Genomic DNA, 15,703 nt, shown 5'->3' on the forward strand with positions numbered 1-15,703 from the left:
GGATCAAAGAATACTAATGTCGCAATGACACTGCCGACGCAGCCGCCGCCTTACATGGTACCTCCAATCGCGGAATCCCATACATCTCATCTCCAGGCGCGACCGGAATTGAGCATGACCACAAAAAACGGAGCATCGCTTCCCGTAACTCTATTCTGGCTCCCCGATGAAACGACTAAATCACGGTCCCCCCAACATACACACCGACTCCCGCTGACTACTTCGAGAAAGCGGGCAATGAGCCTCCGCGATGGAAATGCTAGAGGGAGAAGAAAGTTACGATGATCTAGTTTGGGCGATTTATGTGGTAGGTACACCCGTTTTGGGAAGCCTCGTCGGGGAGGTTAGCAATTTGATTTGAGATGGCATCGGGAGTCGTTGCCGGGGCTTCTTGATGTCGGCCGATTATGTTAAAGTCTTCGGCTCCGAAGTTGTTGGGTACGCCTACTGCTGAGCACGCCTCTTTGGCGATACCTAGGGCGCAAACATTGTACACCGCTTCAAGCGGTCGAGTCATAGGAAGAAGGATAGGAGGGGAGAAGTGGCACCAACGAGCAGAATCAGGCCTTTACTCTCTTTGAACGTGAATAGTCTTGTATTCTTGTATTCGGTCTATCTAAGAGTCCGAGAGGAGGTATCATTGTTGAACAGATGCATGTTTCTTTAGTCTTTCTTTCCGTATTCCCCAGCGCCATTTGTTGAATAAATGGAATGCCGCTTTCCTTTTTTCCCACGTCCCACCATGAAAAATTAATTCTCTCTATAAGCGCCCCCAAAATTCACAATGTCGTACGTAAGATGGTCCCTCTACACATTTAGAACAAGCCGTCAATCTCACCGGTCTCGGTGTCGACGTCGACGTTCAAGTAGCCAGGGGCAGTGGGCAGACCCGGGATGGTCTGGATATCTGCGGCGAGCGCGTAGCTGTAACTTTTGTCAGAAATGTAATGATTCTCTCATGGGTAGCTCAACTTACACGTAGCCTGCACCAGCAGCCAGTCTGACGTCCCTGATGGGAACGGTGAAGCCAGTAGGAGCACCCTTCAGCTCAGGGTCGTGAGACAGGGAGTACTGCGTCTTGGCAACGCAGATGGGAAGGTTTCCGAAGCCTTGCCTGGTGTAGGTATCAACCTTCTTCTGAGCTAGCTCGCTGAACTCAACAGCAGCTGCGCCGTACATCTTCTGACCGATAGCCTCGATGCGCTGCTGAACAGTTCCCTCGAGGTCGTACAGAAGCTTGTAGTCCTTGGGCTTCTCACTGGCGGCGATGACACCCTTGCCCAGCTCGATGGCGCCCTTTCCACCCTCGGCCCAGTGGTTGGACAGGATGGCATCCTCGGCACCGGCAGCGATGGACTCCTCACGGATGACAGCGATTTCAGCGTCAGTGTCCGTGACGAACTTGTTAATGGCAACAACAACGGGAATGCCGTACTGCTTGGCATTCTCAATGTGCTTCTTTAAGTTGACGCAACCAGCACGAAGAATGTCGACATTCTCCTCCTTGTACACAGCATTGAGAGGCGCACCAGGGGAGATAGGGGGACCGCCGCCGTGAACCTTGAGAGCTCGGACGGTCGCAACGATAACAACAACGTCGGGAACAAGGCCGGAGGCACGGCACTTGAGGTTGAAGAAACGCTCACCACCCATGGTGAAGTCAAAGCCAGCCTCAGTGATGGCGAAACCAGCCTTCTCAGAGTGGTCCTCATCAGGCTCGGTACCGACAATCTTCAGGGCCATCTTGTCAGCCAGAATGGAGCTGTTGCCAACACTGATGTTGGCAAAAGGACCAGCGTGCACAAACACAGGAGTTCCCTCCAAGGTTTGCATCAGGTTGGGCTTCAGGGCGTCTCTCATCAGGGCAGTGAGAGCGCCGCCAGCGCCAATGTCGTCGCAGGTGACAGGGTCACCAGCTCTGGAGCTAGCAATAACCATGCTGCCCAGACGCTTACGCATATCAGCCAGGTCGGTGCTGAGAGCAAGAATGGCCATGCACTCGCTGGCAACAGAGATGTCGAAGCCAGTCTCACGGGTCTGGCCCTTCTCAGTCGGCGCAGTGCCAACGGTGATACCACGCAAGTGGCGATCGTTGACGTCCAGAACTCGTCTCCAGGTGATGGTCTCGGGGTCGATGTCGAGGCGAGCGAAACGGCGGATCTCATCAGCGGTAAGGTCGTCGGGGTTCGTCTTGTCGATGCCGAGCTTCTTAAGACGGGGCAAGAAGACCGGCGGGAACACTCTCTTACCGCCCTTGGCGGGCACAAGACGCTTGTAGAGAGGACCATCCTTCTGGGTGTTCTCGTGGAACATGCGAGTCTCAATCGCAGCGGCGAGCAGGTTGTTTGCCGCAGTGATGGCGTGGATGTCTCCAGTCAAGTGGAGGTTGAACTCGTCCATGGGGATAACCTGGGCATAACCACCACCAGCGGCACCACCCTTGATACCAAAGGTAGGCCCCTGACTAGGCTGGCGGACGTTGGCGAAGGTAACGCGGCCAAGGTGGGCGCCAAGGGCTTGAGCGATACCCATCGTGGTGGTCGACTTGCCCTCACCAAGAGGCGTGGGGGTGATACCCGTAACGACAACGTACTTGCCGTTGCGACGGTGCTCCAGGCGCTTCAAGATAGTCAAGTCGACCTTGGCCTTGTAGGCTCCGTACGGCTCGAGTTCATGAGATGCAATGCCGACCTCCTTGGCCAGGCGAGTGATTTGCTTGGGGTTCTGGGCTCTGGAGACCTCAATGTCGGAGGGGACAGGCTCCTTAAGGTGCAGCGGCAGAGGAGAGATCTTTCTCTGTTTTTGCTTCTCGAACGACTTTACCGTAGACTCGACGACGTTGGACAGAAGCATAGCAACGGTCATGGGACCAACACCACCCGGAACAGGGGTGATGTGGGAAGCAACCTCGGCAGCGGAGTCATAGTCGACGTCTCCGACGAGGCGCTGGCCAGACTTCTTGGAGGCATCGGGGACGTAGTTGGTACCGACATCAATCACAACAACACCAGGCTTGAGCCACTCGCCCTTGACGAATCCGGGCTGGCCAATGGCCGCAATGACAATGTCCGCCGCCTTGAGGTGTGCCTCCAAGTCTTGGCTCTTGGAGTGGCACACGGTAACAGTCGCGTCGGCGTTGCGAAGCAGGTAGCTGACAGGGCTGCCAACGATATCACTGCGTCCAAGGACAACAGCGTTCTTGCCCTTCACGTCGACTCCAGCCTCCTTCAACAAAACCATCACACCCTTAGGAGTGCAAGGGATGAAGAAAGGGCGGCCACCCTTCTTGGCAAGCTCGCCGATGTTCCTGGTGCCGAAGCCATCGACATCCTTCTCGTCTGCAACGGCAGATGTGATGACGTACTCATCGAGGTGCTTCGGGATGGGGAGCTGAACCAAGATACCGTGAACGGCAGGGTCGTCGTTGAGGCGGTAGATGCGATCCAGGAGCTCGGGCTCAGAGATGGACTCGGGGAAGTTGACCAATTCACAATCAACATTTGCCTAACCATGTTAATCATTGGTCAGTGGACCTAGGGTGTCAGTGACATGTCTTACCTCCTTTGCGGCCTTCTGCTTCATGCGCACATAGGTGCCTGCGGGGTTGTGAGCATCGTGATAAATTTCATGGTGGGGTAAATGACGAAGTACGACATACTTGAGTCCGATCTGTCACCGACTGTGGAAGAGTATTGTCAGCACTGCGAAGGTATGACGAGTTCCGAAGGCGATAAGAAATACCTTGAATGATGGTCAGGCGAGGCTGGAACCTAGGGTTCGCCTTTTGCTTCTCGAGAATGTCGCTGGCAATGGACTCCCGAATCTTCTTGGCGACGGCAGTGCCATCGATCTTGTTGGCGACCATGGCTGAGGTTGCAAAGGACCTATTTTGGGAAATCGAATCGTAGGAACCCGGGGCCCTTGCAATGAATGGACGGGGGGATTGCCAAGAAACCAGAGATGCAACTTGTCCTCGCAGGTGTCCAAACGCGAAGTTTTTGGGATGATGGGAAGAAGATGAAAATGTCGGGACGGGCACCGAAGTCAAGCGCGCAAGTTGGGTGTAAGCGGGAGCAGCGAGAATGAGGGGTGGTGGGCAGCGGTGCAAGTCGGGATTTAGCGCGCTGCAGGGCCGACGGCCAGATGGGGAACGACCCGTATCTACCCCAAGGTTCAGAAGTGACCGGCGGGAAGGGGAGGTTTGGTTCTTTCGGGACAGTGACGATGGGTTGTGAGTGGCCGATGGTGCTCTCGAGGGCAACCCGCGGGTTCTCAGCCGAAGCTGAGACTTGTTGGGCATGGCCATGCGGCGTGTTGTCCAAGACAGCCTCTGAGGGCCTTTCAACTGGCTGATAGACGACATGCCGAATACCGAGATGAGGGTGAAGCGTCTGTCTCCCTTAGGGCCTTGGTGGTGTGTCCCTTGCTGGCTTCGATCTTCCCTTGGGTGGAGCTAAACGATAGGGCCCTGTGACTCCCAGATCGCGTGCGTGTGAGTCGTACCTATGACTGTTGAGGTTCCCTGGTAGGCTGGTCCTGGCTATGCAGACTCTGTGCGAGTGAGTCCCAGTGAAAATGGAAGGATCAGCCGTTTGTGGCAGGTCGAAAATTTTCGGGCGAGTCTCCGAAGCCGGCGGCAAACCCGATCGATAAGAAGTCGAGTTGTGGGTATTATATAAAGTAAGCTAAGTACGCAGTTGCTTTGGAGGTTTGTTTATGGTTGAGGGAGGCTCCCGTAAATGATATGTTTTGGAAAAAAACACACACAATTGAGAAACCAATCAAGACTGAACGGGTAAGAAGATGGATCGAATGAATTGACGTGCCCAACAAGGGAAAAGAGGCAACGGGGTGAGTGATACAAATATGGTACAGGAAACAAGACAAGACAAAGAAACAAACGACGGTGGTCCGGACGGTCTGATTTCTCTTTCGCAAAAAAGACTGTCTCGGTAAAGCGCATGTGAAACTACCATGAGCTTCACGTAGTTGAGCCAAAGGGTCCGAGGCTTGACTTGATAGTGTTTAATGCCAAGTTTCGAGGTTCGGAAACGCTGTTCATGGAACACGTATGAGTCAAGGATGAGTCGAGTTGCCATAAAAGGACGTTGTTATTATACCGAGTACTCGACTCGAGGGAAGGATGGACAGGTATTGAAAATGCAACGGCGTCGGAATTGGACGATGATGACCGCACTATTCTGACGGGCACGGAGCTTCAACGGCTGGGCTGCCACGAATGCCACGCTGTCTGGCTTGGACAGTTTGGAGGGCTGGTAGTTGGAGGTCTTGGAGCTGCCATGACTCCCGTCCCGCCGCCAACCTCTCCAGGGGCAGCTCCTTCCGTGACGTGCGCCTGCCTGGACCGGCACGCTAAAGTTCTAGAAGGCTGGGTTTGCCTGCACCGGTGGAAGTTTCCTCGAACACCTCCCTTAGGCTTGACAGGCAAGACAGGTACCTACCTATCTCACCTAAGGCCTAGGAGATGAGCTGTAAGCGCTGGCGGCGTCACACACCTGGGACGATTGACTCACCTTGCTGTAAGACTGTGCCACACCTAGGTAGCCCACGCCCGTGCTAAAGTAAGCTGCCACTTGCGGCTTGCCTGAGGCGGCCAAAGACGGTAAGGCGGTGAATGGCCCTCACCTCAACCGGCAGAATGGTCGCGGGGAAAAAGTGCGCCCCACACACCAGAGCACCGAAACCCACAATGTCGAGGTGAAGGCAAAAATTCACGATTGACCCGACGACATCAGCCTTTTAAAGACCGACGTCCCCTGCCGCAACAACGTGCCCGTATACCAAGCCCCCGATATCGAGAACCGCATCACCTCCCGACATCAGACAATATGAGGCCCATTCTTTTGGCAGGCCACGAGCGTGCGCTCACCCAGATCAAGTACGTTTCTGCACTCCCCCAAGCGCGAAATGTCCAATTCGAGGAGGGGGGAGCGAAGCGCCCAGGGCTATCTTCTCCCTCATCCCCCAACTCCCATACCACAGGAGGGGCCATGCATGCTAACCTGATGCGCCACCTCGAATAGGTACAACTCGGACGGTGACCTGATCTTCTCGACCGCCAAGGATCAACAGATTTGCGCCTGGTACGCACACAATGGCGAGCGTCTGGGAACCTACCACGGCCACGTCGGTGCCATCTGGACTGTCGACGTCGACCCCACCAGCACCCTGATCGCTTCCGGTTCCGCCGACAACACGATGAGACTTTGGGATGTCAAGTCTGGCAAGAACCTCAAGACCTGGGAGTTCCCTACCGCTGTCAAGCGCGTCGAGTTCAACGAGGACGGCACTAAGCTGCTCGGTGTCACGGAGAAGCGCATGGGTTACCTTTCCAACATCATCGTCGTCGACATCAACCCCGACCCCGAGGCCGAGCAGAGCGATGAGCGCGTCCTGACCATCGTTTGCGACGAGAGCAAGGCCACCGTTGCTGGCTTCAGCTACCTCACCAAGTACATTATCGCCGGTCACGAGGACGGTTCCGTGTCACAGTACGATGCTAAGGTGGGTCTGGTCAGAGGGATATCATATGGGGATTGTGAAGCTGACCATCGGCCAGAACGGTGACCTGATCTACAACGAGCCCGTTCACGAGCTTAACACGCCCATTACGGATCTCCAGTGGTCCCAGGACAGAACCTACTTCATCACCGCCTGCAAGGACAAGACGTCCAAGGTACATCCGACATGCCTGGCGATTCGCAAGACCAAATGCTGACATGATATAGCTCATCACCGCCAAGGACCTCGAGGTTCTCAAGACCTACACCGCTGATACCCCTCTTAACAGTGCCACCATTACACCCAAGAAGGACTTTGTCATCCTTGGAGGTGGTCAGGCCGCCATGGATGTCACCCGTACCTCGGCGAGACAAGGAAAGTTCGAAGCGAGATTCTACCACAAGGTCTTTGAAGACGAGGTTGGCAGAGTCCGTGGTCACTTCGGTCCTCTGGTAAGTCCCCCCTCTGAGCCCATGATATCGTGTTATGCCGGCGACTGATTTTCTTGAAGAACACCGTCGCCGCAGACCCTACCGGAAAGGGCTACGCAAGTGGTGGTGAGGACGGTTACGTCCGTGTCCACCAGTTCGACAAGGGCTACTTCGATTTCATGTACGAGGTCGAGCGGGAACGGAAGAACAGACAGGAGAACTAAGAAAGATTTGGGGAATTTCTGGTTTGGAAAAGAAAAATTTCAAGAGCAAGGCCCCCCTTACTTTTTTCTTCGTTCGTCTTTCTTTTCGCGGCTTGCATTAGTACGGCGTTCTGGGAAATCTCTGGGGTGATGGTTAGATTTGGTTTTGTAAAAACCTAGGGCAGTCCGCGAAAACCAAAAACGAAAAGTCAAAAAAGAAGCCTGGTAAGAAACGGATGATATCAAACTTTCGTCCTCTCCGCGCTTTTGGGGCGGTGGGGAGAAGCCTCGAGGATGAGATGAACCAAAACGTAATGATGAGATTTCTGACAAGTTAGTACCATCAAATGAGAGTCATGATGTTCAAATGTTGTTCACTTGGATGGTGTTTGTTTTCCTCTATGAATGTCATGTGTCTCTGTACTTTGTGGCAGGAGACTCTAAGGTAATGGTCGATGAGGGGAGTACATGGGCACACACATTCGCACGTTGTGACTGAAGATTACATAGCTCTCTACAACTCTCCCAGCTCTCGACAACGTCCGAGATGCTCAAGAACCTACAAAGAACAAACGAACATCACCATTGTGGTTTCTGAAAAACTTTCCGTCGGATACAGGCTCGAAAAAGGCAAAAATGAAAGGGACGAGACTCGAACTCGCGCGGGTTGCCCCACCAGGAAACAGATGTTAAGCTGACCTTAACCTGGCGCCATAACCAACTCGGCCACCCTTCCGATGCAGGTTTTCCGTCTGTTCTGGATTCAGGTAGCGCCAACTCCGCGCGTCTCCCAAGTTTGGTGGGGTTTGAGTGGTGGGTTTTCTCTTGCGTTCCCCTGTCGAGCCCATCACCCTGTTGACGGGCTCGGCCAGGGGGCCTGTCTTCACGTGGCTTCCCTCTGACTGAGACAGGCTGATGAAGCTTGGAGGAGAATGGAAGAGAGACACTGCGAGTAAGTTACAACGGTTTGCGTGTTTCCTTTGACTTTTTAGGTATTCGTACCTCCTTGGGTATGCAATGTGCGGAAACTAAGGTAGGCACCGAACAAACGATTCTAGAAATCACCGAAGCTCCAATGTGTAGCTGGCCTGAAGCCTCTGGCACGTTCTAAAGAATGTGGGGGGTCTTTGAGCGATGACTCTTTCCGCAAATTGGGCATGCTAGCGCCCTTGCAGTTGAGGGACTTTTTCTTTTTTTTTTGGGCCCATGCTGGGCAGGCAGGCACCCCGCCGGTCCGCGCGGGTGTTTGGACGACACGGGCACCACCCCATTGCTACTCGGAAGGTTGGGACGAAGCCCGAAGGGCATATTTCTGCGACCGACGGGATGTAATCCCTACTGTGGTATGTGTGTTATGTGTTGAAACATGTTTGAATGTACGACGATATGCACATCAGAAGAACAGCCCGAACTGAGAGGGTACGCTGAAACCCTGAAACCTGAAACTTTATTCGGGGATATGTACACACAATGCGAGCAGAGCAAACGTCATTCCGAAGGGGACAGAATGGATAGAGGAAGCAAAGTGAGAGAAAATGTAAGCGACAGTGAAAAATGTTTGTGTCTTTATGATTACCCCCGTGTTGATGGCAGCCGACCCTTTATCTTCCAAAAGGTCGTCGACATGAAACCGCCAACAAGTAACGGGGGAACAGATAGTATGATGAATATGTGTAGCTATGGGGTTCGTGAGACTAGCTAGCCGACCCTTTCATTTGGCATCATCGCGAAAACAGTCCCCTAAAAACCATAACACCGCCCCATGCACCTTGGTTTAGTTAAAAACAAGAAACAAAACGGAAAACCAACGCCTCTCGTGAGCACGCAACTCTCTAAATGCTTTGCGTGCGAGTTTCTTCTCTCCCATGTGCCTGGCCCCCCCTTCGATGCTCGCTCAATCCCGTCGTCAAGACAATGATGTCCGTATAACCGTTAAACAGACAACTTCGGGAGGTAAGAGGAGCGTGTCCCCCGCCCCCCAAAGTTGAACCGCTGTCGAAAGTGAAGAAAGTCGTGGAATGCTAGTCGGGCAAATGCACTATGTGTGCCTGCTACGCTTTGGTCCGCCGCCAAACATGTTCTTGTCTAGACTGCTGAGGTCAAATATCTCTGCAAAGTTGATCTTGCGCTTCGAACCCGCGCCACGGCCGAGGTTGCTCCCTTGTCTTGATGCTGAGCGGGGCATGTTGGCGGGATGTCGTGGTCTTGCTGTGCGCGTTGCGGGGTTTGTGTTTGTTGATGATGCGTCGTGTGTCCGAGAGTCTGAGAGGTCCAGGTTTGCGAGGTTCAGGTAGGCATCTTGTTGCTGCGGTTGAGGCGGCCAGGGGTGAGATGATTGAAAGGTGAAGGAGTCTGCCGTCGGTACCGTGACTGATATCGGTTCGCGTCCTTCTTGCTCCTCTTCCTCGATGGGCTGCGGGATGCTAGGGGGCGCCGAGTCCGTTCTCAGCTGGGACGAGAGTTGTGTGCCGCTGCTCGTCCTGTTCAGTTCCGGAGAGGATGCAGTTTCCGCCTTATCCGCCTCGTCGTCGCTTTCGGCGTTCTGTGAGCCCGCATCTCTGGCGCCGTCCAGCCTCTCGGTCGCCCAGCTTCGGATCCTCCAGCCGTCGCCGTCGCCCAGCCCGATTCTCTCATTGTCGAGGAACGATAGCAGGTCGTCGAGGCAGTCTTGGTAGCCATCCATGCGGGCCTTGGATTGGGCGGCCGCAGAGGTCTTGTAGAGTTTCGTCACAGAGAGCGCGGCGGCCTTGAAGGCGTCGATGAGTTGCTCGGGGGAGTCATTTTGCGTCGGCTGCTTGGCGGCCGCGGAGGCGCCCGGGAGGGAGGTGTTCAAACTTCGCATAGAGTCCATGATGTTGTACTGTCAACGACCGAATCGCTGAAGACAATCAGTATCGAGTCAAAGGGTGGGAAAGATGAGTCCCGCACCTCTAGCGGTGAAATGTAGGTAAGTTGAGGTTGTCGGGTAAACAAATCTTGCAGTTGATGCCGGAGTGGGGTCCAAACGGGGTCCCCCAGCGAAGCCAACTGAGTGGCGATAAGGTGCGAGATGGTGGTGGTAGTGCTTGAGTGCACCTAGCTGCACTACCTGTCGAGGTTGTTCAGGCGGGCTCCCTTGGGCCGCAAAGAGTAAAAGGAGGAGATACCGAAGACTTGGTGATGGAGATAGTCAAACAGGCTGTGATGAGAAGATGCAGTTGATTGACGGCGGAAGTGAAGCACTGAGGTCAGCTCGCCTTTGCCGCAGAGCACATGACACTGGACAGCGGTACTAACCAACAGCCAACAGCAGCTTAACAGGCCCAATTTACCTTGGATCTTAGGTGGCTTTGACGTTATCCCCTCCACCTATGGCCAGTGCGCTGGGTAGTCTTGGCCGGCTGACCCAATTGTGCCAGTCTTGGAGCGGGCGGTGGATCCTCCGACGCTTTCCCAAATTCCCATCTCCCGTCAGTACCGTGCCCCTGGCTGGCGAGCGCCCGAGACGACACGGGATGGGGGGAAGGGTCGGAGGCTGCCTTCTTCCGGACCCGAGCCACGGGCGGCGCTAAACGTACCGGTACTCCTGCACTGATCGGGAATTGACACGGCGGAAACGCGCTAGTCCTGTTTGGAAATTGTCTTCTACAGCAGAGGAATCCCACCTTTCCTCCCATCGTCTCTTAAAAACATCTACGGACCGTTCACCCTCACGCAGCAACAAAGCATTCGGCCATTTTCCTGAATGCTCCGCGACCGTTTGCATTGCGATATCACTTCGAGCATTTGAACTATACAAACCCATCTGGAGCGCGCTGTCAAATCCGTAAGAAACGCGTGTAAGTCGCGTAAAGTGATTTACAGTCGTCAAGATGGCTCCTCGATCTCGAGCTGCCGCGGTCGATACCGACGCGTCAATGTCCGACGCTGCGGATGCTCACCCCGTGGAAGAGATGGTACGTTTTTCCTGCCATGAATTTTCGCGTTGACGTGCCCCCAGTGGAGCTCATGGAGCGATTGAATCTTTGGGCCCTTATGCTGACAAGCAGACAGGAGGTCGATGAGACGCCCGACTACACTGACTCAGACACCAATGCGAACACCACTGCTAGTAGTGTTGTCGGAGAGCCTCTTGGAGATGGTCGCAGGAAGCGATCCGAGGCCAACCAGCTTCGTCGCAGCATCTTTGGCAGGAAGCATGACAGACTAGGTGAATCAAAGGTATGCAAGGCGCAAACTACGCACCATTCCGAATATGGGATCATTCTTTGTATGCTGATCAATGTTCGAAAATAGGAAGAAGACAGTATTCGCCGATTCCGATACTTGTTGGGTCTTACGGACCTCTTCCGCCACTTCATCGAGACGAACCCCAACCCCAAGATTCGCGAAATCATGACCGAGATCGATCGACAAAACGCCGAAGCATCAAAAAGCAAGAAGAAGGGCGCTCGCCAAGGTGGCGCCAGCAATGAACGAGTACGCCGGACCGAAGCTGAGGAGGATGCAGAGCTGCTTCGTGACGAGAAGCACGGAGGGTCTGCCGAGACGGTTTTCCGCGACTCGCCCGCTTTTGTCCAGGGTCAAATGAGAGACTACCAGGTTGCCGGTCTCAACTGGCTTATTTCTCTCCACGAGAATGGTATCTCTGGTATTCTTGCCGACGAGATGGGTCTCGGGAAGACCCTGCAGACGATTTCCTTTCTGGGCTATCTCAGACACATCATGGACATCACCGGACCGCATATCGTCATAGTACCCAAGTCGACCCTGGATAACTGGAAGCGAGAATTCGAGAGGTGGACTCCTGGGGTTAACGTCTTGGTGCTTCAGGGTGCCAAGGACGAGCGCCAGGCTCTCATCAATGATCGCCTTGTCAACGAAGACTTTGACGTCTGCATTACTAGTTACGAAATGGTCCTTCGCGAGAAGAGTCACCTGAAGAAGTTCGCGTGGGAGTATATTATCATCGACGAGGCACATCGTATCAAGAACGAAGAATCATCCTTGGCGCAGGTCATCCGTCTTTTCAACTCCCGGAACCGACTCCTCATTACCGGTACACCCCTCCAGAACAACCTACACGAGCTGTGGGCTCTGCTCAACTTCTTGTTGCCTGATGTCTTCGGCGACTCCGAGGCCTTTGACCAGTGGTTCTCTGGCAGAGAGCAAGACCAGGACACCGTCGTTCAGCAACTTCACCGCGTTCTCAGACCATTCTTGCTCAGACGTGTCAAGGCAGACGTGGAGAAGAGCTTGCTGCCAAAGAAGGAGGTCAACGTCTACCTCGGCATGTCGGAAATGCAGATCAAGTGGTATCAGAAGATTCTTGAGAAGGACATTGACGCTGTCAACGGCGCCAACGGCAAGCGGGAGTCGAAGACCAGACTGCTCAACATTGTGATGCAGCTGCGCAAGTGCTGCAACCACCCCTACCTTTTCGAGGGTGCTGAGCCTGGACCGCCCTACACCACCGACGAGCATCTCGTTTACAACGCTGGAAAGATGGCTGTTCTCGACAAGCTATTGGCCAGAATGCAGAAGCAGGGAAGCAGAGTTCTCATCTTCTCACAGATGAGTCGTCTCTTAGATATCCTTGAGGACTACTGTGTGTTCAGAGAGTACAAGTACTGCCGTATCGATGGTGGAACAGCCCACGAGGACCGTATCGCTGCCATTGACGAGTACAACAAGCCCGGTTCTGAAAAGTTCATCTTCCTCCTTACGACCAGAGCTGGTGGTCTGGGTATCAACCTCACCACCGCCGACATTGTTGTTCTCTACGATAGTGATTGGAACCCTCAAGCCGATTTACAGGCTATGGATCGAGCTCACCGTATCGGTCAAACCAAGCAAGTTGTGGTGTACCGTTTCGTGACGGACAATGCCATCGAAGAGAAGGTTCTGGAAAGAGCAGCGCAGAAGCTGCGTCTCGACCAGCTGGTCATTCAGCAAGGCCGGGCTCAAGTCGCAGCAAAGGCTGCAAACAACAAGGATGAGCTTCTCTCCATGATTCAGCATGGCGCTGAGAAGGTGTTCCAGAGCAAGGGCGCGACCGGCACACTTGCTTCCAAGGGCACCGAGTTGGACGACGATGACATCGACAAGATTCTTTCTTCGGGTGAAACAAGAACGAAGGAGTTGAATGCCAAGTACGAGAAGCTTGGAATCGACGACTTGCAGAACTTCACATCCGAGTCAGCCTACACCTGGAACGGTGAAGATTTCAAGACGAACAAGAAGGAAATCGGTATGAACTGGATCAACCCCGCCAAGCGTGAGCGAAAGGAACAGTCCTATTCCATGGACAAGTATTTCCGACAGGCCATGTACCCTCCCAAGGAGAAGGACACGAAGCCCAAGGCACCCAGAGCTCCGAAGCAAGTACCAGTCCACGACTATCAATTCTACCCTCCTAGATTGCGCGACCTTCAGGACCGAGAGACTGCTTTCTACCGCAAGGAGATTGGTTACAAGGTGCCGCTGTCTGACGGCGACGACGAGAACCTTGATGAGCGCGAGGCAGAGCGAGCCTTGGATCAACAGGAGATCGACGAGGCCACCGCACTCAACGAAGAGGAGCTGGAAGAGAAGCAGCGCCTGTCGCAGCAAGGCTTTGGGGATTGGAACAGACGTGACTTCCAACAGTTCATCAACGCGTCAGGCCGCTACGGCCGCAACGACTACGCAAATATTGCCGAAGATATTGACAATAAGACTGCATCCGAGGTCAAGCAGTATGCCAAGGTCTTCTGGCAGCGATACACGGAAATTGCCGACTACAACAAGTACATCAAGGTGATTGAAGACGGCGAGGAGCGTATGCGCAAGATCGAGCACCAGAGAAAGCTGCTACGCAAGAAGATGTCGCAATACCGCGTTCCTCTGCAGCAGCTTAAGATCAACTACTCGGTGTCTACCACCAACAAGAAGGTGTACACGGAGGAGGAAGATCGGTTTTTGCTAGTCCTGCTCGATAAGTACGGCATTGACTCTGCTGGACTGTACGAGAAGATGCGCGACGACATTGCGGAAAGCCCTCTGTTCCGGTTTGACTGGTTCTTCCTTAGCAGGACGCCCGTTGAGTTGAGCCGTCGCTGCACCACTCTCCTCACCACTATTGTCAAGGAGTTTGAGGATGTTCACCCAACCAAGGGTGCCAACGGCGTCAACGGCAAGCTCAAGAGAGAGGCCGAGGACGAGGAGAACGACGAGGATAGCATCCTCGGTATGGCCCCTTCGAAGAAGAAGACCAAGAACGGCGTCAAGGTGAGTGCTAGAGTGGTTGGATGAATGAACTTTGCTAACCAAACATATAGAACAAGGCTCTGGACAACGTCAAATCGGAGGTCGCAAGCAAGAACACATCCGCCGCGCCATCGAGGGCATCGAGTGTCGCCTCGAACAAGTCTGCCACCAATGCCAAGGGCAAAACCAAGGGCAAGAAGAAATAGCCGCGGGCGAGTGACGCTACATGAGCAAGATTAGAAATTGGTCTTAAGGTTGGGGATAATGGCTTTTCATGGCAGTGACTACGATAGATGGAGGCGTTTGGTCTGGCATAACCTGTGGTCGGTTATCTGGTAAGGAACCTCTTTGTATGACTTTCGCGATAGAGGGGACTATGCCGTCTAGTGTTAGGCATCATTAGTTCGGACAATACGAGAATAAAATGCATTCAAAAGATGGCCTCTTTTGATGATGCGGTGTATGAAGGAAACATAGGATAATACCGTACCATGTCAGCTGACTTAGCCCGGTGCTACTTTCCACCACTACATACTCATCCCTTCAGGTCCATGACCTTTGGTTCTAGGACACAATTGAGCCTTGTTCAAATGGAAAGCTACTCGGTCGATGTTACTCGCTTCCCTACGGCCGAGTTATTCGCGTTGAGTCCCTCGATAATCCTGAAGATCACAAGGGCCATGGAATCGCCAGTCTCAGTGTATCACAAATAGACAGTTCTGTAGCACAATACCATATTTCAGTCTCCCGTGACAATCTTTATATCCCCATGGCGCCCATGCCGGCATCGAAGGCAACGACTACCGCTCATCGCTGCCAGACATCAACAGGAGCCGGGAGTCCCTTGAATACTAGGTGGGAAAATTGTATTCATTGACCTCGCCGGCGGGGAGAGCTCCTCGTACGGCGGTTAGCAGTCGCATCTAGTTTATTACAGCTTCTCCGATAGGGTGAAGATAGGGGACAGTGAGCCCTAATAGAGGTTGTCGCATTTCAAGGTCTATTGCTGTGACGGCGAGACTGGTGACCGTGGAAGAAGCGGCAGGCAGGTTTCGATTACAGTAGGTGCTCTCTGTCTTGGGTTCCAAACATTTTGGTGCGGGTGTCGATTGGGGCGTAGTAGTCAAGGCACTTCCTTAGAATAGGCGTCTTCTCTAATGGGGTCGAGATGCGGTCTATTTAGACGGCACCGATAGCTAAATGAGCACCATAGTTGGCTGAGTGACTGATGGATTTCTTACGGTTTATCATCAGCAGTCTATCATTGTTATACGTGTGAATGTTTCGTAGCTGATGAGGATTTAAGACCTGCGACAAATA

The 15,703-nt window shown here is 53.6% G+C and overlaps 4 protein-coding genes across 4 annotated transcripts; 2 read left to right on the forward strand and 2 right to left on the reverse strand.

The window, feature by feature from the left end:
• Positions 1–815: 815 nt before the first annotated feature.
• On the reverse strand, positions 816–3,865 carry CTAM01_04021 (formate-tetrahydrofolate ligase; the record flags this gene model as incomplete). The annotated part of the gene is made up of 5 exons (XM_060520051.1): positions 816–924; positions 977–3,504; positions 3,559–3,596; positions 3,659–3,679; positions 3,742–3,865. The coding sequence occupies 5 exons, from the start codon at positions 3,863–3,865 to the stop codon at positions 816–818; spliced, it is 2,820 nt and encodes a 939-aa protein (XP_060385472.1).
• A 1,984-nt stretch (positions 3,866–5,849) lies between these two features.
• Positions 5,850–7,177, forward strand: CTAM01_04022 (eukaryotic translation initiation factor 3 subunit I; the record flags this gene model as incomplete). Its single annotated transcript, XM_060520052.1, has 5 exons — positions 5,850–5,899; positions 6,045–6,525; positions 6,581–6,697; positions 6,750–6,974; positions 7,034–7,177. The coding sequence occupies 5 exons, from the start codon at positions 5,850–5,852 to the stop codon at positions 7,175–7,177; spliced, it is 1,017 nt and encodes a 338-aa protein (XP_060385473.1).
• A 2,017-nt stretch (positions 7,178–9,194) lies between these two features.
• Positions 9,195–10,007, reverse strand: CTAM01_04023 (uncharacterized protein; the record flags this gene model as incomplete). Its single annotated transcript, XM_060520053.1, has 1 exon — positions 9,195–10,007. One exon carries the CDS (start codon positions 10,005–10,007, stop codon positions 9,195–9,197), a length of 813 nt encoding a protein of 270 aa, XP_060385474.1.
• A 1,000-nt stretch (positions 10,008–11,007) lies between these two features.
• Positions 11,008–14,589, forward strand: CTAM01_04024 (SNF2 family domain-containing protein; the record flags this gene model as incomplete). The annotated part of the gene is made up of 4 exons (XM_060520054.1): positions 11,008–11,091; positions 11,189–11,356; positions 11,432–14,404; positions 14,455–14,589. The coding sequence occupies 4 exons, from the start codon at positions 11,008–11,010 to the stop codon at positions 14,587–14,589; spliced, it is 3,360 nt and encodes a 1,119-aa protein (XP_060385475.1).
• Positions 14,590–15,703: the final 1,114 nt, after the last annotated feature.

The sequence above is a fragment of the Colletotrichum tamarilloi genome (genome assembly GCF_030869305.1).
Source record: "Colletotrichum tamarilloi strain Tom-12 chromosome Unknown Scaffold_9.1, whole genome shotgun sequence".
Lineage (NCBI taxonomy): Eukaryota > Fungi > Ascomycota > Sordariomycetes > Glomerellales > Glomerellaceae > Colletotrichum > Colletotrichum tamarilloi.